At 38.8% G+C, this 27,618-nt stretch overlaps 1 protein-coding gene and 1 long non-coding RNA gene across 2 annotated transcripts in view; one reads left to right on the forward strand and one right to left on the reverse strand.

Annotated features, from left to right (window-relative positions):
- Positions 1 to 1,967: 1,967 nt before the first annotated feature.
- Positions 1,968 to 27,551, forward strand: LOC122152428. The gene is made up of 3 exons (XR_006164505.1): positions 1,968 to 2,250; positions 4,312 to 4,414; positions 27,436 to 27,551. It is a non-coding gene; the product is annotated as an uncharacterized LOC122152428 (long non-coding RNA).
- PKP4 (plakophilin 4) overlaps positions 19,513 to 27,618 on the reverse strand; it is a 75,349-nt gene continuing 67,243 nt past the window's right edge. The window contains 7 exon segments of the mRNA XM_042783718.1: positions 19,513 to 20,509; positions 21,099 to 21,110; positions 21,112 to 21,173; positions 21,908 to 22,039; positions 24,655 to 24,772; positions 24,877 to 24,961; positions 26,874 to 27,069. Coding sequence (XP_042639652.1) covers positions 20,261 to 20,509; positions 21,099 to 21,110; positions 21,112 to 21,173; positions 21,908 to 22,039; positions 24,655 to 24,772; positions 24,877 to 24,961; positions 26,874 to 27,069 — 854 coding nt within the window. The 3' untranslated portion in view covers positions 19,513 to 20,260.

Genomic DNA, 27,618 nt, shown 5'->3' on the forward strand with positions numbered 1-27,618 from the left:
GGTGATTTCTAGGTACAAGCATTTTTTAATTTAGCAGGGTGAAGAGATCCAGCCACACAGAGAGGCAAAGACATTTCAACACTATGAAGCTTTACAAGAAGCACAAGGGGGAGCTGGGGTGTTGGGCTGGAAGAAGATACCCAAAATGGGAAATTATTTAGATGTTACGTGGACAATCAGGAATTGTCTACTAGCAACAAGCCCATGGAAGAAAGTTTTTTTATCATGATTAGGAGTATTCCAGACTTACTTCAATCTTTCCACTGACTTGAAAATAGCTGTTAGTAGCAGCTGTCAAACCAGCTCATACACATCCATGGCAGTGAAAGAGTTAAACATGGATACTTCTGAAATGCACCAGAAATATGTTTTGCAATTTGTTTTTTTTTGGTTTTTTTTTTTTTTTCCAAAGCGATTGAGATCTCAAAGTTTTAATATAGAGTTCAATCTTTGATTTTTTTGTAAGTTCCCTGTAAGCCGTGAAACCAATAGTTAAGAACTAAGTACTAGAATTTTTATTAATTTCCATATTTAAAACACCATATATTTTTGAAGAAGGAAGGAACATCCCCCTACTGCCCCCCCAACCCCAAACTGAGAACAAAGGCACTGAGCTCTGTTGAATCCCAAGGTTATTTATGGATACTGTGGTCAGAATAAAGGTGCCCAGCTTCAACCAGCTTTGTTCACTAAGTACATAGCCGAAACAACTTATTCCTGCCATCCCTACTCCTCTGACAGAGATGGTCACCTCCACTGCAGCGACAGACAAGCCTTACCAAGACGCAGTTTAGTTATGCAAATTAAGAAAAACCAGTATCTGCACTAGGTCACTGACTGTAGTGGTTTAAAGGATCTTTCAGGTGCAACTCAGCCATCCCTGCCACACAGACAAAAAACCCAGGAAAGGACTAGAGACAAGTGACGCTGAAAAAACTAATTACATCAAAAAATCATGTAAAAGCATGCTTAAAAAAATAAAAATAAAACTTTCAAGAAAGCAAACCAGATTTTAGGGGTACGATGAGACACAGAAGTTATGCCTTGTGCTCTTCAGGCAGTAACCGCTCCTTACAAAGCACGGCAAGCGAGGGGAACCCTAACCGGCTCAGGCCAAGCGGCAACGGTGGGGCAGCTGCCAAGGCTGAACTACAGCAGCTCTCTACGTGTACACAGTACACGCGGGAGTCCAAGCAAGCGCTACCTCCCTGTTTGGAGACACCAGCGCCACACAATTAACGAACAGGAAAGCGCAGGAGCCGATTACCGTGTGCATTGACGCGTTCTCCAACAAACCGAGGCATGCATTTAAATACTAAGTATTACAACGCTACGAATCCCCCACGACGTGAGGCAGTGGCCAGGGTACCACCGCCGGCCTGTGCTCAGAGGCAGAGGTGAACTCGGAGCCGCTCCGCGGGCCCGACGGCGCCGGCGGGAGGGAAGGGCCGGGCCGCCCGGTGCCCTCCGGGGCCGGCAGCCCCTCAGCCGGGGCGGGGCGGGGCGGGGCAGGTCCGCAGCCCGCCGGTGCGGCAGCGCGGCCCGTCCCGGCCGTTCCGCGGGCAGCACGAGCCGCCATGGCCGAGGGCGGCCGGCTCCGGCACCCCCTCACAGAGCAGACCCGCCAGCCGCCCGCGGCCCGGGGAGCGCCGAGCCGAGCGGAGCCGATCAGCAGCGTCTCTCCCACCGCCGCCCCGCGCAGGGAGCCCGGCCCCGGCCCGGCCCCGGCCCCGGCCCCGGTCCCTACCTGCGGCGGGCAACGGCGAGACGCGCCTCCTCCGCGCCATGGCGGGCTGAGGGGGCCGCGGCACGCACGCGGCAGCGCCCTCGTGCGGGTAGGGGCGGCGCCGGTGAGAGGCGGGGGGCGGCGGCGTGTGGTGAGGGGCGGTGGCGTGTGGTGAGGGGCGGCGGCGTGGGGCGGGACCCGGCGGCGAGGCGGGAAGGCGCTCGGAGCACCGCGGCGGGGGAGCGGGTCGTGACGGGAGCGGAGGCTGTCGCGACTAACCGCGCGTTCTGCGCCAGCAGGCGGGCACGGCGCCGAGCCCCCCGCAACTCCGGGGTGAGGAGGCAGCGCCGGAACAGCGCGGGCTGCGCCGCTGCGGCTTGAGGCCATCGTGCGAGTCGGGCGAAAAGGAGGGAGGGAGTAGCTAAAGGAAGAAAATTGGCCTCATGAGGGGTTACTAATAGCTTGGCTGCTGTCCCATCGCACTCCGGTGGAAACCTCAATCACCTTAGTCAGCCCTCATCCAGGTAGCCCCCTCTATTTTTTTTTTTTTTTTTTTTTGTCATGGTTGTTCATCACAGACTTTTAAAATTACTGCTGTAGACTCTAAGTTCCCTTCAGCTTATTTTACCTTCTGTGGTATTTCACTTAGAATGTTCCTCAGTTGTATGTGTCTCAAGTTTTTAATTGTTGGGTTTGGAATTTTATCATGGCTTCTGTTGATTTGTTGTTTTGTTACTTTTTTTCCCCCCCCTGGGTTTCCTACAGAATCCAAGGTTATGCGTTCAGCTCATGTGTTTTGATGTACTACTTCCTGGGACGGAGAACTTTTGATCCCCCGGGGTGTTGGCCACATCTGACAGAGGGCTAGAGATTGCAGGTGTAGTTCTGTGCTCTAATTTAGGGAAAATCAATTTCTGGGTAGAGAAGTACCTCAGCTGCTAGAACCTCAGTTGAGGGAAAGGCTTTAGTAGGAGTTCAGACCTTGGCAGAGTCTCAGTGCCACAGGATGTCTCATTTGGACCTCATGTCCCCTCAGAACCAAAACCAGTCGGTTACTGGCTGTATATTCCATGGAAACATCCTCTCGTGCATACACAGGTCAAGGAAAAGTCTATTTTAGTCAACGGAGTGAATGCTGACGTAAGTGGTACAGAAGGAAAATTTCATTTATAGTACCAGGTATCATATTACTGCATCTTGTTTTTTGCTATCTTAGTGATAGTATGTATTTCATATGTATGTTATTTTGCTGCACCTGTTAACTACATCCAATGTAAAAAATGAAGTTGCTGTATATTTGGGTATGACTTTGTATCCTGAATGAAGAAATCATTTTCTTCTGGGACAAAAGCTAATATTTTTTTTTTCCCTTGGAGTTTTTACGTGGTACTGCAGCAGAACTTGGCTTTAACTGTCAGTATGAAGTTCAACTATGGATCTGTGGTCCAAATTTTAAGACTGGTGTCTAATGTTGTAATAGTTGTGAACAACCTCCATACTGTTGTGTGAATACACATAACTGTGCGTTTGTCTACTAGGTTTCTATGACCAAAGTCTGGGCAAAAGCTTCTAATTTACACATTTTTGCTCTCTAGAGAAGGCTTGAAAACTTTTTGTTCCACTGATCTGGAGATGCACAAATATTTGAGGAAAACTTTATCTCTACAGTTAATCCTTATTTGTTGTGGGAAGCCATAGTGAAATACAGAAGCTTTACAGAGATGATAGGAGACTTTAAAAAGTCACTTTCCCCCAGCAGTTTTATACAATTGTTTTAGCAGTAGGCTACAGATAGAACTTTTAAGAACTATGTGGTAATTTTTTAATTCAATCAAAACTGTAGAACTTGATTTAGCGAGGTAAATCTTACCCTCTTCAGTCATTAATACTTGCTTGAGACAGAAGTGAAATGTTGATAGTCACATACTTTTTTAAGAAAGAACCCATGAGTTTAACATAAACATCAATGTTTTGCACAACAAAGGCAATTAAAAATTATTTTTTTACCATCCATATTAAAGCCTTGACATATCATCTTGAAAATTTTAAGTTTTCCATTCGTTACATATTAACACAAGCTTTACTTTGTTCTATGTCAGTTATCAAAATGATCCTCCCTTCCATTTTGAAGAACCTGCTAAATACTTGAAAACATTAAAAATATGTCCTGTGTCATGCATGGTACCAACGTCTCTTGGAGGCAGAGTGGGTGCTCACAATGCAGAGGGGTTCACAGTGGTGCCCTCATTCATTTGTTCACTTTCAGTGGATTGTGATGAATTGCAGTCTGTGTGTGCCTGGTTGAGTGGATTTATGGATTACATTACCTAGGTGTAAGTAAAATAACACAAAATGGACACGTAGCTTAAATATCTGTTTATAGTAGTTGAGCATAAAGTTAATAATGTTGCAAAGAACACTATTGCTAAATATCTAAAGCATGGAGAAGACCGATTAGTGAAGGCAACCATATGTTCAGGGATTTTTAAATTGATGTAATTATTCACTAATGCATATATTACGCATCTGACAAAATCTGTAGGAAGTCTGGCTTCACATCTATAAAACTTACCTGTTTCTTCTAGGAAACCTGAGAAGTTCAAGTCCTGGTTCTGATCTGGATGCCAGTTGTTTCACAGAGTACAGGAGAAGAAGAAATGTCCAGGCACTGTGTGATCGTGCTGGAAGGTAAAGGGTAATATTGTTAAGGGGAAGATATGCCTGACTGGCTAATTTTTTGTTATAGACTCAAACTTTTTTGACAGAATGACTAGAAAGAAGACCTTTATCTTCATGTGTTTTATCTACCTAAGTGTCCCTGTTAAAAACAAAATATTACTGGGCAGTGGATTAAGTGAATCAATTCTAAAAGTTAAATGGCAACACACTGAGCTGCATGGAAGCCCTTACACAAATTTCACTATTTCTGTTATATCATAAGAGCAACACTGTTTCCTCAAATGTTAAACATGAGATTTCACTGTATTTTGTTGACGTTGATCATGGCTTTGGACCCTCACCCTCAGAAAAGAGATTAATGGTGGGAAGTGAAGGAAAGCAAAATATTTGTTAGTGTCTTGAAGGTTTTACATGTCATGTGCCACTGAACTCCTTGGAGCTAGCCAGCTGCAAATTACTTGTCATCATACCTATTTTTCGGAACAAGTACACAAAAGCAACATTTTGTATTAGTGACTAGCCGCTAGAGGGCACGTGATATTCAGCAATTAAATGGCAATTCTTTACCAGACATAACTTTCTACTGGACCCAGTTGTAAACAAGAAATGAATCTTTTTCATAGTGGATAGAAACTGATTCAAATTCTCCAGTAATTGCCCTTGGAGTATCAGATTTCCATAACAGTAATGATTACAGGATACTCCTTGGAAGCGTATCAGTAAGCTGGAAAATGGAGGGAGAGACAATGCTCTTATTTGGCTGGTTATCACCTATGGCAGATTGGAGTAGCACTGTAGTAGCACGGAGCTAAAATGTAAGTTTTGTATTTACATAGAGGAATACAAATGAAAGTTAAACAAGAGGAAAATGTTATAATTGATAGTGTTTGCAGAGTGTCATAAAAATTATACAAAGGTGCTAAAATTGAATTATCAGGCTTAGTTTTAGTATACTCATTTTTCTTCTGTTTGAGTTGTTATGATAGTTATGGGGAGATTCATCTTGCGAGCTAGATTACAGTCTTTCCTTATTTAAGTGTATGGGTCAAGGTTGAGGGTAAGTAAACTGCAAGTCTCCTCTCTAGTTGCTGCCCAGTCAGTTTTTTCAAAGGCAGTGTTGTGCAGGCAGAGTGGGTTAGTCCTGTCTTGTGAGATGCTAATCACTCATAAGAAAATGAGGAGGAAAGAGAGACACAAGGATTACTCTCTTCCCCCCATCAAACTACAGAACAGGATCAGCATATACAGGGTAGTAATACATACTATGCTACATAAATAATGTGTTGCAGACTGTGGAAATAGAAGTCTTGGCAAAGCACGTCCTTGTGGTCTTGTTTACATGTTGCATATTTACATGAAAGTGCAGGGGGTGATTTTTCTGTACTGTATTGACAGGGAAACAAAAGTATTTCATATTCTCATGAATGTAACTGTATAGATTAACTGCCACTAGGTGGTGGTCACGAAGCAGAGGATTTTAGCATTTGTAGGCCCAACAGGGCTGGCAAGCTGAAATGAGCTTTCCCAGATCTTCATACCTCCTTTTAACACACAGGCTTTGTCAACTACACAATTTATACCCCTGTGCATCACTAGGACAGTTTCATGCTATTTGAAGAGTATGTTTGTCCCCACAGCAGGTTAGCTGCCATAGGGACAGTTTGTCCTATAGCCCTATAGTTTACAGTCAGACAGCTTATCCCTCTAGCACTATAGCAGGATAGTGCTACTTGCACAACACCTTCTGTGCCATAAGACCATAAAGCCTGTTTGGTCTAACTTGTTAACTGCTACTATATCTAGCACATTATTCTAAAACCATTTAGATTAGTGGAAAGTAATCACTGCGGCAAAAAAAAATTGCATGGCAGCAAGATTTGCAAAAAATAGATGGAAACACCTAGTGAGCATTTTCAGAGTGACTTGCTTTTTTGTGCAATTTGTTAAGACAGTAGGCTCAGTTGAAGACTATATTCTTAGGTTTCAGGTTTGGTTTCAAATATGGGTCATTTTCAACCTTGTTTAAACAAGCGGACTTAGAAGTTTACTTGTGTTGTATGGGAAAAGTTTAAAGTAACAGCTGAGAGTGGGTTTGCTTAGTCTTTTTTACAAGCTTCATTGTCAAAATTTGTAACTGGTAAACAGTTGAACAGGATGGATATTGCAGAGAGTTACAGTCAGGTGAAAGGAGTAAGGTTATAACAGAATTTCCTTTGTAGCCCTTAGTAAATCTGGTATAAGCAGGGTTTAACATACCTATAAATTTTTTTTTTTTTTTCTTAGCTTCCAATATTTGCATGTTTGACAATATCAGCAAGCTAGATGATTTCAAACTAAACGCCTTTTTGACAATTGAAGAATGGCCTTATCCCTGTTTCATGATATGAGTTTATAATTGTGTGCAATATTTTAAATTAGATAAATCATCTTCTAAAACAACATAGTATCATCTCTGGATGAGTGCCAGCTTTAAATAGGATCTGGGTTAATAGGACTGCTGGGGAATTTATAGCCAAACTGAAGGAATGTGTATTTTATTCCCTTATAAAGAATTTCTATACAGGGATTGATTTTGGGGCAGAGAGGAGATTGTCAACAGTAATAATTCACCATTTCATGTGATATGATGATCTATTTCCTTTATCTCTCTGGCCATTCTAGGGACGCACTGGCAGATTCTGGATTCACTTAACTATTTGAATAATTTTAGGATGTAGTCAAATGAACTGTGCTACAATGCACTGACCTGGTTATAAGCCTTTTGTAATGAGCTGGAGATCTTTTGTATTTAGTTGTAGGGAAGATCAATCTCTTCTCATAGTGTGTGATTACTTTGTGCTGATGGACAGGTAGATAATTCATTTCACACTATTCCTAGTCAAGAAAAATGAACCCACATATGACTTTAAGAACTAGCTGGAAACTACCCCATTAAATATCCTGTTGCTTGTGCTACTCTTTTACATGTAATTCATACAAAGTAGAACAGACTACAAGGTGATATTTACTATAAAATAATGGTATGTGTAAAGATATTTACTAATATTTAGGGTGCCTTGAAGTAGTAAGGAGATATGGTGCCTGAGATTATTGGCCTGCTCTAGGACTTGGATGGCTCAGCTGCATGGCTAAGGTGTGTGAACCAGCTGGCCCTGACAAGCTGATTCAGCCCTTTGGATGTCTGTGGAAACACTACCGCTGTAGTCTCCCAAAGGGAATGCCTGCTTTGCTTTTTACAGCACTATCAATCTCTCTTGGCAAGACAAAAAAAAAAGTTGAACTTTGTTTCTTCCTGTGGCAGGATAGTGCTCTTTGCACAGAGTGCCTGCAGGCAGTCAGACCAGACAGCTGTTGTGACCTTACTTGATATTAGCCGCTGCCACACCCATTACATTCTTTTAGAACCACTTTTATTCCCTAGACTAACCACAGAAACAGGAACTTTCTATTTTTGTGATTTAATAGCGTACCTTCCCAGTGAACACTGCCTTAATGTGTACTTTTTCTGGCCTGTGTTCAGAAGGGGTGTGATCCACACCTGAAATTTCATCTGTCCATGTTAACTAGTCTGCCCTCACTCTGTGGTGGCACTCCCTGTATCTTTAAATAATGTGTAGGCGTTGAATCAACTTTTCATGCGGTTTGAGCAGAAAGAAAATGCTTTGAACATTATAAAGAGATCCAAACCCTTAATATTATGTATGAATGCCCATGTTCAACAATGGAATGGGCAGTTATATATGATGGTATCTCTGAAGAAGCTGTTGAATTCTCTTTCTAAAACTCCATATAGTATTCCTGTTCTGATACTTTTTCTTGTCCTCACATCTCCCTCAAGAACTTTCTTACAGATGTGATTAATTCCTCACTTTTATTTTTCAACTTCTCTCCATCTTTTTTTTTTTTTTTTTTTTTTTTTAAAACTCACTAGGTTCCACGGACAAGGGAAACTTGTCTTGTTTGCTTGCATGAGCCAACATGTCACTGAAGGTTTAATGTGCAGATTCATAGTATTCTCATTGGTAAAGTATGTTAGCACAGGTCATCATCAACATCATTCTTTGAATTACTAAATCCTTTTGCTATGGGGAAAGAGCCAATTTTAAAATATTTACAGTGACAGATTTCACAGTGGAAGAGCAAATGTTTAGTTTTCTGCTCTGTGTGTAGGCTTAACCCTCCCCCTAATAGTTGCATTGATGGAGCTGTGAGTGCCATTTAGTTTCCTAGGGTAACACTGCTGCTGGTGACTGGCAGGTTTTCACTGTTCTTCGTAAGACCTTCTGTTAACACACCGATGGATCTCTGAATCCAAAAACGTCCGTTGTGTTAGTGATTAGCTTGTGTGAACTGATGGAAGTCTACCGTAGGAATTACAGGTAGTCTACACATAAGCTATGACATGTAAGGCTTTCATGTGGCATACAGACTTTTTCCCAGTTTATCTTCAGTAACTAATGAAAAAAAAAAAAAATCTCTGTATGAAAGCGCTGCGGGACTCATTTCAATAGAAATAGGGATAAAAACCTGATCTTTTTGTCCATGATACTACTTTTTAATTGTTTTCTAAAATTTGTATGAAGTTTTGTATAAATGCATGTTACAGCCTGAGGACATATGTGTCCTATCTGGGATATACACAAGTTGCCTTTAAATTCGCTATTGTGAGCACATCTAGGAATAAAAAGCTCAATTAACAGCCTGAGTAATTACACAGCTTCTTGGATAGATTTTGCAGCCTCCACTGAGTTCCATACTACTGAAGGTACACATTTAACAATAAAGTAAACTAAAGCTTTACTTCCCACAGTGTGCCACTTGAGCCTTTGGGGTTATTGAATGCATATGAACTGTTTTAGAGAAGTTGTTGTCTTTACAGTGTTTCCAGTTACACATATGAGGAGACAGACTGACATGCAATACAAGATACCAACACATAACTGTAACCCATTTTCCTACTCCTTCATTGAGTGTAAGACACACATACAACAGTCCAATGTACCTGTGTTGTCGGTCTGTTGTTTCCAAATCTCCTTTGTATTCTGTAAGCTCCTCTGGCCAGACAATTAGTTTCCTGAGTGAAAGTGGACATATATTAGTATCATTAGATAAGTGAAATCAATATAAATTGAGAGTTAGTCTGAACCGAATGCTGTTGTCCAGTATGGTTTTTCCTTCTTTCATGAACTATAATTATTCTCTTGTGTGGAATATACGAGTAATTCCCCCATTTTGCAGTTCTCCACTGACCTTTGTCAAGTCTTGACCTCTGTCAAGAAACAAGTCAACTCTTCCTCACACATTCTTCACTGTGGTGGGCAGTTGTACATGTAGATGACAAGGTGGAGCAAAGCACAGTGCTGAAGCAGAAACAGATCATGAAGACTGCATCAAAGTAAGTCTTCTGACTTGCTCTCATTAGAACAGTGTTTTGTATCTCAGGCACAGATCCACAGTCTTGCACATTATGTTTCTGACTCTTGTTTATTTTCCAGTGTTTATACTTCAGTTATTTTAATTTTACCTTTTTGCTTTTGAAGGATAAACATGACTAGTATAAACGAGGCCAAATTTTGTCCAACAAATTGGAATGTAGACAAATTCTAAATGAGTTATGTTAGGTTGGAGTATGTAACATGTAGGACGTTCTTTCATAGCTTTTATTTCTTCATTTATTTAAATTTAGTGTTATGGGAATTTGATTCAGCGGAGCCTGCTATTCTCTGCTCTAGAGGGATACTTGGATATATAGTCCATTGTCTACCTGATGTACATTTGTATGTGTAGGGTGGATGGTATGTTATCATGAATATACTTTTCATAACCTTAATTTTAATAGCAAGACAATTGATATTAGCTCTTGATATCAACAGCGCATAAGATTTATTTACCCTAATAAACTCTATTGCAGAATTTGCATTTAAGCAGAGGGTATAGTGCAGAAGTAGCAAGTCAATTTAAACCAGAAGGAGGCACCCCACTGTTACATATATGACTGACTGATATCGGTCAATGCTTTTTATAGAATAAATAATGTATTTTAGCCGAGTTTGCTGATATAGTACAAATTCTTATTTCCTATGTCCATTATATTTTCAGAAAGTGAGGCATCCATATGGAACTCTGCATTTGGTCTCGGTCCAGATGTGAGTCATTGCATGGGAAATGTGAGCATTCGGTGTGCTCTAAGCCATGGAAGAATGAAAAAATATACTTCTCCAGCTTTTTTTTCTGCTCATGGCAGACTGACGTTAAAGTACACAAGTCTCAGAGAAGTCTCCATGTTTTCTTCTCAAAACTGAGAACACAGAATTTGATAGTTAATGTTTACCTTGGGAAATAATCTATTCCAGAGATTCTACTGAAATTTATGCTAGGTTTGAGGAGACACAGACACAGTCCCACACAGATTTGAGGAGAGGCTTAATGAAGCAAACTATCAGTGCAGTAGTTGAGTAGTTGGTACGTGTTCTTAAGTCTGTGTGTTACTTAAGTTTTATATATTTGTTTGTTTTGCTTTTAGCAGTATGGTTTCAGAATATGTGTCTGGTGTGGAAAGCTATATAGCTGATGATGGATATGATTATCCTGCATGATGTTCACAAAACCTAATCAGAACTGTTTTTCTGGGGTTAATCTAAAAGTCTGCTAGAATGTTCCAGTTACACATTTAAAGCATATCTGATTAGGTTTTATGAAAATAGCACATCTAGCATGATTACACTAGCATGTCTAATTATGATGTAATTATCAACTCTACTGTTAATTAAAATGCCATAAAGAAAGCTAAGTAAATATTCAAAAAATTTGTTGATTGCCTGAAAAACCTGATGAGCAAAAAGAAAACTCCACATTTTTTGAAAATACATGCATTTTAAACTGATGAATGCCCTGTAAGTTGTATGCATCTAAATATAAAATATTTAGAATCTCTAATAAAGTAATGATATCTTTGGATAAAGGAACTCACAAAATACCACTTTGATGCTAATTGTGAGCAAATGAAGAACCTTGCTGCTGATTTCTGCCTGCCTTTGCAGACTGTGACTTCTCCCGCCCATGTTGTGTGTTTGGAGAGATGTATTTCTTCATATCCCCTGACAGAATGCTCTGAACATTACCCTGCTCCTAATTTAGGCTTCTCTGAAATAAAACGTCAAGGTCTGTTCCTTAACAAGAAGTAATTGCATACTACAACCAGTGACTTATGTACACCAGTCTCATATCATGTTTTCGTATGTTAAGGGCTTGGCTGGGAAAGAAGTTGGATGGCTGGATGTTTTCCCGTCTTACATTTGCCAGACTCGGTGACTGACCATTTATTTCAAATCTGTCTTGATTAGAAGCACTTATCTTTTAAGAACTTGAGTTTTGTATCCAGACTCTGGCAGTATTCAGAGCCTAAGCTAATGGTGGGTTGCTCAGAGAATACAGCCAGCAGCATACTTCAGATCAGAATGTCCTGCAAGTTCATGGCTGTGTTTACTCAAGACCTCTTCCCCAGTGACCACCCAATAGAAAGCAGACACATCTTCTCATGAGAATGTGATAGAAAAAAAAAAAAAAAAAAAAAAGGAATAATTTACAGTCAGATGTATTGCATTCACATTGTGTTGAAGGCATGTTTTAGCTGTTATGTGCTTCATAGAAAATGGTTGTGATCGGTAGTGAATGTTGCTTAGTACTCACAGCAGGGCCTGAGGCCTCTGTAACCCATTCCTCTGAAAAAGTTGGTCTAACAGGCATCAGACCTTTTGCTGTAGGTCTAAACTGACAAAAGTCAGCCTTTTCAGGTCTCCCTTTCTGTGGTCCAGTTGCCATACTTACACATTTCTTGGCAAGATGGAAGGCAGCATATCCCCTGTGAATTGTCTTTGGGCAGTCTCCTCTGCTGGCTTCAACAACGTGATGACAGTTGTAATGACATATTTCCTGTCAGGCTTCCCATTCAAAACAGTAACAGGAGGGGTGTTTGCGAAGAGATTTGCAGAAACACAGCTTTCAGAGTGGCTTCTTGATACTAAAAGCTATTGCCACGTGTGTGACAAGTTTAGCTGAACAAATCTTGCCATAGGTGAGCAGGTTTAGCCAGCCAAAGCTTATGGTTGTGTTGCTATAACTATCTTGTTTGGGATAGTTCTTATGAGTAAATGTGGCACAGTTATTTGCCAAGATGTGGTGGGGCTTTGAGTTTGGTTGTTGGTTTTTTTTGGTGGTGTGGGTTTTTGTTTTTTATTGGTTTTTTGGTTTTTTAAGTGGGACATATTAGGAATTTATAAGCACAGGTGTAAGGAAAATGTGGGACAGGAAGATGATCAACAAATGGGATATCAAGAACGTATGGTTCCAGATTGATGAGGAATGTCTTGGTCTCACAGGCCAAGGTGCTGATATTAAAAAGCCTGACTCCCTGGCAAGAGGTGATTCCATCTCTAGGAGAAAACAGAAATGGGAAAAGCAGTAACCTGTATGTGTTTGTATAGTCTTTTTTTTCACTGCCTGTGTTTAGAAAGGGCCTTTTTAAATAAAAATACGCATTTTGGATGAATCAGCCTTGATTTGAAGCCTGCAATTGTTGCTCAAAAATGAGTCGAATGGACTGGTTCCAATGGAAAGAGAGCTATGTAAATGCAGTAGTCTCTAAACACTAGTTTAGCTGTTATTCTGAAATGGATAGTACTCTAAATATTAGAAAGAGGAGGAGATATTGTATATATCAACTTGAAAATGAGGTATTTGCTGGTCCTTATGTAGAAGCAGAAATCTGTATTTGATGCTATTTGCAACCACTGTGGGGATGAGCAAGTTCTTAGAGCTTTTTCCACCCGTGGAAAAAACAGGCACATTTTCCATGCAGTTCAAAAGAACTCACCTTTTGTTCTGCCATATACTGCTCAAACTGTGGACTAGACATGGCCTCTTCTACCTCCTTAGATCTTAACTGCCACACTGAGTTAGTGAACGTACATACTTACCAGATTGTGCTGTGCTAACCACCTCCTATAACATAACATTTCAGCTCCTGCGGGGAAGGGCATGGTCAAATTTTAGCTTAGCTTAAAACATATAATCACTGCTGTGTATTTTCTTGTCATCTTAAGAAGAGACCATTAATTGTATCTGTCAAGATATTCAGAACACACAGACTACTTTGCTGTAAAAATCCAACCCTGAAATACAAGTTTTGACAGTCTTTTTTATATCCAACAGTACAAAACCAGTAGATTCAGCTCAGTTTTTTTCCCTTAATTTGACCTTGTCCCACAGGAGATATTTTTCATGTGGTCAGGCCTGGCAGTTCATATTTCACTTGATATACCTGTGTTGAAAACCATCCCTGTTCTATTTATTAATCAGAGGACAAACATTAAAAAATATATTATCTTAAAACTAAAATAAATAGAGGAGAAACATGCATTAATGTAAATATACCCCCATAAAGTGTGTAAAACACACCTGCCTCAGGAACTAGACTGACCTTCTTCTACAGAGATACTTTGCTTGTATTTATGTTCCGTTCTTTCATAAAGATGATAAACATGATTGCTGTTCTGATGTTTTCTGAAAAGCAAACAAACAGTTTTGCAAATAGTAACAATCGAAATAAAGCAAGAAAATGAGAAAGAGATTTACATGAATGTTTCAGGTACTTATCATCATAATGGCCACTATGTACTGGGAATTTCAATAATTACTCTGGTAAATAACTCTGAACTTAACTTGGTTTACATAAAAAATAAATCTCAGTAAGAATCTCAAAATACTTGTTTCTCCTTCTCTTAATGTTTTTAAGCATTCCCCTCTGCTTTCTACTTTAGCCCATTAGCCTAGGCACTAAGAAACTCGTTTGTCCTCTTTACCATCTTCACTCCTAAAGGTTAATGACAGAATGCACAAAGCTCTTGAAGAGACAAGCAGACTTCAGAGGCCTATTTTAATGTATTATTAAAATGTAATATAGTAGCATGTGGACAGATGAAATATTTAAGCTATAGAATTAAAGCAGTACATGTTGGGATCTAGTGTAACAATCCAGGAAGAATATATAATAGAGACAGTCGTGGTCATTTGCACTAAGCCACTTTGGACAAGCACAATGCAAGAAATTAAAAAAACAGCTGTGGTCCCTTTTTTTTCCTTCTCCCTAGTGAGCCTTGGTAACACAGATGAGCTGCTGACACATAATGGTAACAGAAAGAATAGTTCAGAACTTCACTAATGAGCTTGTTAATAGTCATAATCAATAAAGCCTAACTACAATCATGCTCCCCATGCAAGCATGCAGCATAAATCAGACCATGTTCTCAACAGTGCCCTCTATAGACAGGTACTTTAAGACCTTTCCATATCCTCAGTGGTTTTTTTAGAACTCTGCTAAATGTTTTGTTTTGGTTTTTTTTTTGTTTGTTTGTTTTTTTTTTTGTTTTGTTTTTGTTTGTTTGTTTGTTTGTTTGTTTGTTTGTTTTTATATAGTTGAAGGGATGAGTTGCATTGCTATGTGTTTTATGTTCCCTGAATGATTACACAAGCACAGATGAAGGAAGTGTGTCCTGTGGACCAGTCTGAAGAATATGTGAAAAATGCTTGGTCGCTGCTTGCTGCTGTCTTTTTTGGTAGCAGCTACATGTTGGCTGGGGAAGAAATGCGCCTTTGTCTGGACAAAAGACCTGAGCACTTTGCTCTGACAGTGACCTGTTGGACTTGGCCAGGGAATAGGATAAGACAGTTGTATTAAACTCTCACTACCTTCAGTGACTGTATTAATAAATACAAGAAAGTTTCACCTAGTAATTTTTCAGTGCACATGACACTTTAATATCCATATTATTGTATTATTCTGAGGCAAGGATTCCTTCAGTTCACAAACATCCCTTCTATAGTGCTTTTAAAATATTTTTTTACAAACTTTCAGTTTTTATGTAATCACCATTTTGAATTTAAACATCATATTAATAGCTATCTGGCTTTTCCTTAGCCTTGTTTAAAAAAAAAAAAATAAATAAAAGGACAGTTTCTGAGCACTAGTTCTGATACACTGTAGTCACTGTTTGTGCCATTTCAATTTCATCATTTTGGAGCAGGATCTGGGTGCTTAAGAGCAAGTCAAGAGTTACTTATCCTTTGATGGAGAAATTCCATTTTTTTGGCGGGGGAGAGGTCGCTTTTCCCCCACGTGGCTGTCGGTTTTGGTGTGTAAAAAATTAATTTGGGCATTGCACCATAATGTGGCATTTTGCCAGTTGACATGGAGGTAATTGAAATTTCCTATTATTACTGCATTTATTGAATTTGCAGTCTTAAGGACCTTCCTCAACCTTGCTAAATCACTCTTTGCCTTTCTTATTTGGTAGTCAGCAGTACAGCTGCAACACGTATTTCCTGCTTAGGCCCAGAAGTCTTGTTTAAGAGAGAAATAAGCATTCTAATCGAAACAGGCTTCTTAGGAGTATGTACGTCTGTAGTCTTGCTGTCAATTTTTTGGTAATCCTTTAAATTAGGAATAGTTTTTTTTTCTTATTCAGATGGTTCCTCACCATTTGCTATCTGAGTTCTTGCCAACTTGTCTTATTCTTTTCTTGACACCAAGCTTTTATGCTTTGCTTCAAAGATTGCCTCATTCAGAGTTGTGTATTCTTCTGAGCCTGTTGTATCTCCCTAGACTTTGATTTATTAAAAAATAAAAGTAAATATGTCAAACTAGAAGTCAAGGGTATTCTTCAGAGATCTTTGGCTCATCTTTGGAAACAAATTTTCAAGCTATAAGAATCACCTAAAATTTCTCATTTAGTTACATGGACCTAATACGACTGCATCATATTAGACTTACTCCAAGCTAACTAAGGTTTTGAGAAGAGATACAAGTATCAGATATATCAGAAGAGTTGCTTTATCAGGCTTAAAATTTAGTTACAGAAATTGGCAATAAAAAAAATCAACTCAGTATTTGTTTTCATAGTTTATAAATGCTATTGTTATTCCTATCACCATTATCATGACAAGTTACTACCTCAGTGATATCTCATTGACTTTACATAAACATGAGCTGCCATCAGATGGAAATTAAGTGAAAAAAACATCAGATGGTAGAAAATTAATACAGTCCATGGTTTCTTTCTGAAGAACTGTTATTTCTATATGTAGCAATGTACAGTGTTAGGGGCTATTGCATAAGAGTCACATATCAGCTGGAGACTTGTTTCTGAAAAAAAGGCACAGAAAAAAATAACCCTATTTTTGTCAGCAATTTACATGGATTTCAAAAGGTACAGTACCTTTGTCTAGCTTACGGTGGGTCATCTTATAAACTATTTAACTTACCTTTTTTCCCCTCATGGATGATTCTGTAATAGAGATCACATTACAATGTAAAAGCTTCTGAATACCCATTCACAGGATTTTTCTTCTGTGTAATTTTAGTAGTTAACCTAACCACTTTTTAATTCCTAATCTGTTAAGTGTTACAGGCTACATGACACAGTGTGACAACTGTGGATTTTAAGTACCTAAATAATTTTGTTGCTCTTTCTATTTTATGGGATGCATAGCAATTTCTCCACTTGAACTGGTTTTGGTTTTTTGTTTTTGTTTTTGTTTTTGTTTTTGTTTTTTTTTAATTTTGTAAGGCAGTACAAGTCTGCAGCACTTATATTTAACTTCAGTTACAGGGAACTCAGCCTGACGTAGTGACAGACAGTTTGGGCTTAAGTGATCTGGTGACTAGCCTAAATCACTAGCTGAACAAATGAAGTGGATGGTGGTTAAAAACATTAGGTACAGTATCTGAGGAAAGGTACATGCAGACTACAATTCAGGCATACTCTTCAGACAACTAAAGGAAGTCAAAGAATCATCTCACAAATGCTGTCCTGAAAAAAATTTCTCATCTATCCTTTCATAGAGACTTCTTAGATGTAACCATATCAAATCACCAGAATTTCAGGTCAGACTGGTGAGAGTTCTGAACATTCATGTATGACATTCATTGCCTCACTTGTTCATTACGGACACTTCTTCAGGCAGTTGTAAAGACCACAAAAAAAAAAAAAAACAAAAAACAAAAAACCCCCAAAACAGCAGCTTTATAGGGGCCAGGATTCTTTTGAGCCTATTTAAATAACAATCCTAATTCAGCTAGGTTTCAGCTCCTTTTTAAGTATATTGTATTTAGGCTTTTTACAAGGTAGAGAATCACGGACACATGATAAACACTTGTTTCCCATTGCTCTCTGGCCTTTGGTGAGTGTTTCACTGAGGTCAGTGCTACTTTCAGTCATCCTCTGTGGGAGTTATTTGCACTGAAGGACATGTACAAGTCCGCTGTTGAGTCTCCCTGTGCACCTTCTCAATCTGTTCTAATCTGAATCATATTTAACCCCTTGCTGTTGAAGTTTAATTCCTCTTTTATTGTATTTGCAATTATTAGAAAGGTGGAAACAAAGTAGCGAATTTCTCAGGGCACTATTACTGTTTGACTTCCAAATTAGCAATCAACTTATCCTAAGGACAGTTTTTTGAAAAGTTAACATTTTTTATCTTTCTCAATGGATTATCAATCTGAATACAAAACTGTGAATACAACACATTTTAAAAGCATTCAGCTTTAAATTTATGCTCCTGACATTTTGAAACAGGCCCAAAAGCCAGACTGCACTATGAAAGCGAACAATGAAATGAAATTGTGCCCTATTTCTTCCCCACTTCCACACATTCAGACTGAAACTACAAGTAAAGGGAAATTAACCAACAAATATACCGTACAGATAATTTTAATCAGTATAGCACCAAGACATAATGTGTAAAAACACATAAATAAATGAGACCAACAAAAGAAAACAAAGATCCAAATTGGGAGTGCTGTCCCTTACCTTGCTGGCTTTGCTCTTGATGAAACTGCCTTGGATGAGAAGGAAAATCATTCCATCATACAGCTGCTTTGTTGAAATGACTACTTCCCTCTTTTTTGGAGTTATTAGCAGATTCAAAGCAGCAAATAACAACAGACTATGACCATTTCAACCTATTACTTTGTTACCTGAAGTGAATTTAAATCTTCCCGGGACAATGAAATGCCAAATAAGTACATTTGGCTTAGAGAGGTTACCACCATTTGTAGGTTATAGGCACACCAGATAATCAACATTAATCTGCATGAGTCTACGTACCAAAGCTTGTTCTACCTACCTTCAGTCATGTACAATGATGTAAGATCAGTGGCAAAATTCTTGTTAAAACAAACTCAAGTAAATGGAATATCGTTTCTATCTTAAAAGACAAAATAAAGTCTTCTAGGAAGGTGAAGGCACCATCTGCACAATACTGGCCCTCGGAAACACCCGTCGAGCTGCTGCCGTTGGGCATCGCGTGCCTGTGTACCGGCGTTAAGACCCGACTCACCACTTTTACTGTGCTGTCTACCCCTTCCTTTCCTTTCCCTATTACAGTCAGGGGGCTGAAGTAGCCCAGCCAATTAAGGAAAAGTGAATTTGCCCTATAATCTAAACTTGGAGCAGTTCTGCTTACCTTCTCATTTCACTGATGCAGTCGGGATATTTGGAAACACTAAAAACTGAAGAAAAGTGCGATGATGGGGAATAATAATAACAATATAATAATAATAACAACAATAATTATTATGACAGACAATATAAAGTTAACAAACTCTACAGCATGAGGAAAGTATGTGACTTAGTTACTTAAAATAATAAAAGATATTGTAAATAAGTCCAAGCAGAATGTAGTCAAAACGGAGACTTTTAACTTCTATGAAAGGAAGATCATCCTGATTTTTTGGGGGAGAGACAAGGGAGGAGTAGAGGAGTGATGGGAAGAAAATGGGATAGAGTTCTGAAATACCTTGGGTTGCCTGTATCAAAAGTAAAAATACTAGTCTAAGGAATAATGGGAGGAAAGTGCATAAATTCACACTTTGGTCTGCCAGCCTGACAAATTCAGAATATAGGCACTGAAGCAAGCTGGGAGAATGGCCCAGATGTTTTGATATATTTAACCTGTTTAAAAACATGCAATTAGACTTCATATTCGTGGTATTTGTTTCCCAGTATCAAACACAGAAAATAAAACAAAACAAAAAAAATGAACAGGGAACGTTTCCATGGATGAGACTTCCATATTTATTGTTACTCCATGTGCATAGAAAATGGCAGTGAAGTTTCTTATGAAAGAGGCAGGGAATGGGATAGGTGTAGATATACTGGACTGGACTTTGTGCTTCAAAATTACACTACTAATATTTAAAAGGTTTTTTTCTTTTAAAATTTATAACATTTTCTTGGATTTTTTTTGTGCATGATGTTTCAAGTTCCTTTTCAAATGACACACTGCATTACAAATGGATGGCACTTTGAACCAATGTGGCATTTCCATATTTACACCAACGAAAGAAATTTACAAGACGTAATAGCGTACAATCCTGACATTTAGTAATAGCAATAAAACAAGGGCATCCATTTTATTTTTTCTGTACAAACTATCAGAACATGACTTTTATTCACATAATAAAAAAAAAATCAGCTTTAATTTGCTCTGACCTACACACTTTCCAAATTCATTTTACTCAATTCTCAAACCTTTCATCACGTCGCCCACACCCTCACCAGACTACAGGAGCTACAAGTAACTATACCTAACGTCTAAACAGAGCAAAAAAATATCCCTTCCAGTTTTTCTTCCTGACAATTCCTCACTCAAAAAATAATAAAAATAATAAAAAAAAAAAATCTTCCTTGTTCCTTCTTTCATTTCACTTTCACATTTCATAACCAAAACAACAAATGAGGCCATTCCATTTCTTCTCAAGCAAGATGAAAAATACACTGTTGTTTTTTCTCTTTGATGCTACACCCAGGAGTCAGGTGAACCTGGGTACTGTTCTGCTCTATAAGAAGATCGTCTGGTGGAATAAAAGTCTACATAATTTGTGGTTGATTTCAGTCCATATTGTGTTGTGTAATCTGAAGTAGCAGGAAAGTGAACTCGGTCATCAAAATATGGGTCTTCATAGCTGTGTGGGGACTGCAAGTATAACCTGTACGCATCATAGTTCTTTCTGTTCGTATCTTCTTGACTGTAGTACAATTGCTGATGCTGTTGACAAATGATAGAAACATAAACTTTCAGAATATAATTAGCAGAGAAGATACAGGCTTCTCAAACTTACACACATTATACAGAAGCTTTCCCTAAAAAGTTAATTGCAGCTCTACCAGTGATGATAGTAACATAGGTTTCAAACCACCATGAAATGTGTCTAATTTTTAAATGAAACTAAATGGAGGAAAAGCCCCTAAGCCTGCCTGCACGTACCCTCCTACATTCACTGGGAAGCTACTAACTCTCCCAAAGTAGTCCTTTTAGAGCATAAGCAGAACGTACAGAACCTGACCATACCCACCAAAAAAGAAAAAAGTCAGAAAAGTGGTCTCAGATCCCACCATAAGAACAACACGCTAAAATAGGCGAGTATAAAAAGAATACACAATGGTATTATAAGTACATAAGCAATTCTCAGTTTAAGTACCCTCATGCCCACTAAAAAATTAACTATGCTAGACATACACTCTATAAAACAACACTCTAATATTACAAAGTATACACAAACTCCCTTAAGTTTCATTAAACACTATATGCTGAGTCTTGTTATCAGTGTCATTTCAGAATAAAATTTTGGAGTCACCTGTAGTCGTCTAGTTTTGTTCTCTTGCTGGTGAGGAATAGGAACTGATGTAAATTGGTGAAGGTTTGCTGGAACCTGTGAGAAAATAGTTTATGGCATAAACTTCAGCCTTAATCTTTCACCTGTAAGTCTATTTGCTTCTATTTTACCTAAAAGAAATTATATAGCACCCAAACAATTAAGTCTGCAGATTTTAGTATCTACTAATACTATCATATAATAATACAATACAGGCAAATTTTGTCCCTCAGCAGTACTGGTTAAACTGAAAGCAAGAGGCTTTCTCGTGTTGCTGTTTTTTTTGCTTTACAGACTAATAATCTTTAAAACAAGGAATTTCCTTCTCTTTATTCACTGTCATCTCTATTGTTTTGTCACTGTCAAATACTAAGGAGGAGAAGGGAAATCAGAGAAAAGATGAAATATTGCTATAATGTAATAATAATATATTATTACAGTATACACCTACACATTATTATTTATAACACATTATAATAATATTTATAATGTGCATAATAAAACAATTTTCTGTAATAGGATTTTAAATACAAATTCCAAACACCTCTCGCCTCCCAGTATATAAACAGATCTTCTCGTATTCTGGTAATGCATGCAGTGTTAAAGAAAACAGCAGAGACAGATGCGACACCTGCTCTGTTTCATGTGCAATTAATGTAAAGAATAAAAATGGAAAACAAGATTAAGTAGTAACAAGCCTGCTGATGCAACTGTCCATATTATGATAGTATAAACTCATATACAGAAAATTTATTTATTCCAGTTAAAAGTTCACCTAACTGGTCTCTTACCAGTATATATGTCTTTATGGGTAATGACATCACCTTGGTTATTATAATACTGCATAGAAGGTTGCGTTCTATCATATTCAGAACGGGGTTCTCTAATTCCTAATAAAGCCGGTGATGAGGACGTGCTGCCAACTGATGAAAAAAGAAAGATGATCAGTATACATACAACAGAAGTCTTTCCCATACCTAACACCTTTATTCTCTCCTCATCCCTTCCGTCTTCACGGATTAACAAACGAGAGACGTGGGTAAGGGACAAAACCAGCACATTGTTATGCCTGGATGAAGAACCCCAATGACAAAAGCTATCAACAAAGTACCACCAGATTATCATTTTATGGTTTACTGGTGAGTTACTGCTCTATAATGCTACCAACTGACATGAAAGACTGTACCCATTTCAGTCTGCGTATGACATAATTTGTTTGCATTTAGAAGATGATACTCATACTAACTTTTATGATTTTACGTAAGTTATACTTAAATGGAATCTTTAAGTCCATCCTATCACTTGGGACAGGACAGAAAAACTTACAGTCTGCCTGGCTGAAGTGATCCGTGTACACACTTGTGTTACTGTTCTTTGATTAGCATGCAGAAGTGTATCTTGGACATTTTGTGCTCCAGCTGGCTGACAACCATTGTAAGATCATAACAAAGAAAGAATGACTTTATATTCTTACAGTGAACAGCTGAATCTCTACTGTAGTTGTAAAAAGTTTGTTCTGCTAAATCTTCCCTGTTTTACAGACCACTCAGGTTTTGTTGGCTTAGAAAGACTCCAGTAACACAGGAGAAAAATACTTAAAAATACCTTCTAGAAATTTGGCTTCAAAATAATAATGAAGAATATCTTCTTCCGTTAGCTGTCCACTACATCAGATGTCAAAATTCTGTGTTATTATGGATAGATTAATTACTGATATTATCCTGACTAAAAAAGCTAAATTTGGGGGTGTCATTAAAATTCTGACACGGGTCAACATAAAGTGTGTGTTAATTATTGGGTGACTGAGACAAGAACAACTGTTAGAGGCCAAGTGTAGCTGTTCTACCATGCATCTACTGTGCAGGCTGTAACCGGCGGGGCTGCTGCCACAGTACCCTCTGTGGACACGTTCTTTGCACCAAACTTCCACCTTACTAGTTCAAGCTTGTTCATGCTCTGGAACAGAAAAGCAGACGTTTCCTATTACGATTTTTTTACTAAGTGTTTTTTGAAGTACAACAGCCTTGGAATATTATGTTAGAGCTGCCCATCTTACTTCCTACTTGTAGTTCAGAGAACTGGAGTAACGCAGTTGTTCTGCTAGCGTATCTTAGGGTAGCAAGCACTGAGATAAGAATTTGACAGTAGGTACTGGAATATCCTTTTACACTTTGGTAGAACCTGGTCAGTTCCCTGAGCCTAAGCTGTATTTGCTTCCTTGCCATTGCTTATTTTGAGAAGATATTTTTGCCTCTGGCAGTAGATACGTAGCTGAAACAGTCTGTGAATTCAGGGTGGTGTTTTGATGCCAGTATGTGAAACCTGTCAGCCAGGTGTAAAAGTAAAAAATGCCTTCAGCATCCTGTGGTTTGAGAGCAACAAAGATACTTTGTCAGGACATTCTTTTGGAATGCCGAAGGGCTGGGAGAAAACCGAACACGGAACACAGTTATGAACAAAGTCCTCCAGAATTGGCAAATGCAGCCCGCTGTTGTGTCGCACTGGACAAAGGAATCAGCCCTGTACACTGTACTATGGTGGTTGAGGGGAACTCGGCACGAAAGACACACTTTCTTTCCCTTCTCAAGACACTACAGGTATACTTCTCATAAGAAAAGAAACCCCTGGTTGAGTTACTGTTTTTCAAGTCAACCATATCATGAAAGAATGTGTAAGGGTTGTTACTGTTATGTAAAGAAGAAATCAAACAGGAAGTATTGTAGGAACTGGTTGCTTATTTTAGCAGTCATGGTAGATATTTCTCGGTATTAACAGAGATCTATTCATATAAAAATAGAAGAGTAAATAGGATAAAATAAGATGTCAAGTGAGAACAATATACAAGGTTTCAAGTAGGTTTTGTATCAGCCCCCTCATGAAGATCTAAATCCTATCACTGAGGATGATAAAGGAACAAAGGTGAGAAATAAAAGAGAAAGAGTCAGAAAAGTAAGATTTTTATATTTGTCAGTTCCTCGCTATTGGTCTGTTGCTTTCTATGCTATCAAGAACCCATGTTCTGTCAGCCTACACCTACAGTACCACATCATACAGCACAGGAGGGGCTGAGCAGAGGGAAATAGTTGGTAACAACATCCAGGTGTGTACTCTGAGGATTTTACTTAACACCAAGTCTAACCTGGGCCCGTGAGCTGAATGCCCATTAGCAGCTGGAGGGTATTAGTGGTCTGGAAGCACACCGTCTGATTTGGTTTCAGCCAAAAGGAATACAGTTCACAAATTCTGAGACTGCAGTTTGATTTGCATTGAGGAGTAAGTGGGGAGATTTGCTTCAAAGCACTCCTTATCCAAACTAAAATGCTGATGTGGAGACATCCACAAATCCTGTGGAATCTGAAACCTGCCAACAGTAACAGCTAAGGTAACATTCAGAGTACGTGATATATTTACGTTTAAATACAGAAGAGAGACCTCTGTGTTTTAGATAGAATTAACAGTAAACTGAGAGGCTATTTGAGTTTCGAAAATGGGACACCACGTACCCCTTCAGTAAATCTCTTCACATTTCTTGACTGACCTGACTGTATGACAGGTGACATCTGTTGATTTGTTGTCGATAAAGAAGGATGTGATTTGAATCTCTCTCGCTCTAGTGTTGATACTGGTGTAATAAAATGACTTTGATTCCATCCATCCTGTGGAGTGGCAAAAAGAAAAAAGCATCCAAATAAATTGCTTTTCATTAAATTAGGAGTTTTTGTAGAGCTGTTTTCCAGTGTAGACTAATCTCATAACTTACCTTTTTATAAATGCTACGGAGATCTCGATATTGCCATAATGTATTCAGTACCTGGGCAGCTGCCTTGACAACTTTCAGAGATGATCTAAGGAAGGAAAGAATATTATGTTATTAGAAAGCAACTTAATTCCACTTAAAAGAACTTTAAAATTCCACATACAAAGAAAAATTCCACTTCCTGAGCTACATAATAGCCTAAGCTTTGATGCTGTGAAGCGAGTCAGGTCATCTCTCCAGGTCTCCACAATGCATGCCTGCATTGCCACAGTGTGAGCACGGCTGTGGCAGCAGCCTCACCAAAAAGCTGGTACAGAACCTGATTAAGCATGACAGTCATTTCCCTCTCCAGCCTAGAAATTTTCTCTTCAGGTCACTCGTGAGGAATACAGATGGAAGGGTTGAAATAGCTACTGTCATTGTCTGAAAGAATTAAAAATCATGAAAAGAAACATTCTATTTCGCGCTTTTCATAAAAACTGAGACTACATACTTTAAATCATTCTACAAATTTCCTATCTGTTAAAAAGAATAAACAAATAAAAGAGAGCTGGTATTAAAAGTCTCCAGACATCCTCATAGTGAGGCTACTTTCTCATTTCTTTGTTGCACTACTGAAAAATTTTATTGGTTGGGAAAACATGTTTCCACTCACAAAATCAAGGCTAGGAAAACTGCTGTAGCTATTATTAAAAATAAAATCATGCCATCTTTTTAAAGAGACATGGTAGTGAGCTGGTAGTGGTACTGAAGCAGTGATTTGACATTAAATGCCATCTGTGTTAAACATATGCCTTTTTCTGTCACTGTGGAGATTCATCCAAACACAGTTATTGAACGAAAAGACTGAAAAAAACTGCAGATGATAGTGTTAATCGATGAGTAGACACACTTAATATGTTCACAAGATTTTAGATTTGTTTGGTGTACCTTGTTGCGTCATAAATATAAGTGCAGAAGCAACTTTACACATTGTCTCCAGACTGATGAAGTCATAGCAGGGATCACTGCATTCGCACCTGCAGCTGAAATGAGTCTGTGTCCCTTGAGCATATGAAGTATTATAAATTGTGGATACTCAAAACATAGCCCAGTTCCTTTTGAGACAAAGACTTTGTTAAAAATGTGCTATTTTTAATTCACATTGACTAACTCCTCTGGGAAGTGATCCTTTTTTTTCTCTTTTGTCATCTGATCAAACACTGGGAATAGTACCCGGGGCTGACTATGGTCAGCTTTCTGCTGTCCCTGGAAAGAAGCTCTGTGATATCCTGGCTTATGCAGGAGTCCTGCTGCTGTGGCTGCGTTAGCAGTACTGCTGAGGAGCACAGAGCTGTGAAGCTGCTCAGAGCTGGGGGGTCTGTGAGCCTGACGTAGCGCTGACCCTGCACCACTCGGGAGCCGTGACGTGTTCCTGCTCCTTGATGCTCAGGTCTCCAGTTCCAAAGGTTTTATTGCTGCTAAACAAACACAGTGCCTGATCAGGCCCAGGGCCAGGCTCGGCTAGCAAACCCCCAGCACTGGGGTTGGCACAGCCATACCGAGGAAGTCTGCAGAGAGCCAGGTCCTCTGCTCCGTGGGCTAGGTCTTCCCTACAACCTACCAGATGAGCACACTACATACAATTAATAGCTGTTGTGATACATCCTGACAAAGGTGCTTACATATTCTGACTTTGAAAAGCTCTAAATATTCTATTAATCTTGTAGGTGTTTAAGAGGGGACAATTTTTTTTTAATACAATTTAACCTGAATAGGCCATATTACTGTGATTACTGCGTGCACAGTAAGAGCCTCCAAAAGCTTTAGACAGAGGATACACCACAAGAGAGTGGTGGCACCAGCTGCCGCTTCTTCCTCAGTGTGACTCAGGCTTTGTTAGCCACTCAGATCAGATCCTTTTTTTTTTTTTTTTTTAACTCAAAAATATTTCCTGCATTCCTAAGCATTTTAAAGAGAACAGAGAAACAGTTTAGGTATGAAGTTGGTTGCCTACTTGCCTGTCACCTCTTCCCTTCGTTATGTTCACCAGCTTTTCTATTCCTCCAGTATCAGCAAGGGCTTTGGCATTTTCCATGTTTTTACTAGTGACCTCATGCAAAGCACAGCAGATTGCTGCTACAGTCTCATCAGACAGTATGCTTGGACCATTGCCTCCTGGAAGTCGATTAACCAGATCTCGCATAGCATATTTACCTATAAAAACCCATCAACAGAACCAAGTAAAAAAATACATTTTGGTACTTAGGATTTGAAATTACAGGACTCATCACAAAACTGCACCTGAAAGCAATAAAAGAAACACAGGATCAAAACCATGGAAACCTTCCAAGAACTCACATTTTACACAGAGTCAAGAGAGACTGGAGATCAATTTTTCAGTTGCATTTTTGCATTGAAACAGGAGCATTTGTAAACAGGAATTATTTGGAGAAAGCAGAATTATTCAAGGAAAGGTGTTATGCTATTTATTATGATTGAAGGAGTGGTGCACATTCCTACACTTTATTTATGGGAGGGTTAAGGAAATCCTTACAGTAACTTGGAATTTTCTTCCTCCAGACATCCAGTTCACCTTATTTGTTACCCATAAGAGATGAGATCTCAGCTCTTTCAGATTTCAGTTACTGACTGATGCACAGGAATAATCACACTGCAGACAAAGGAAATTAACTGAAGCTAAGGTAATTTTTTTTTTCCACCCCTGTTTAGGCTGTGCTAATTGAAAGATTAATTGATTTTATT

This window comes from Tyto alba, unplaced genomic scaffold (assembly GCF_018691265.1).
Source record: "Tyto alba isolate M040663 unplaced genomic scaffold, T.alba_DEE_v4.0 Super-Scaffold_7, whole genome shotgun sequence".
Lineage (NCBI taxonomy): Eukaryota > Metazoa > Chordata > Aves > Strigiformes > Tytonidae > Tyto > Tyto alba.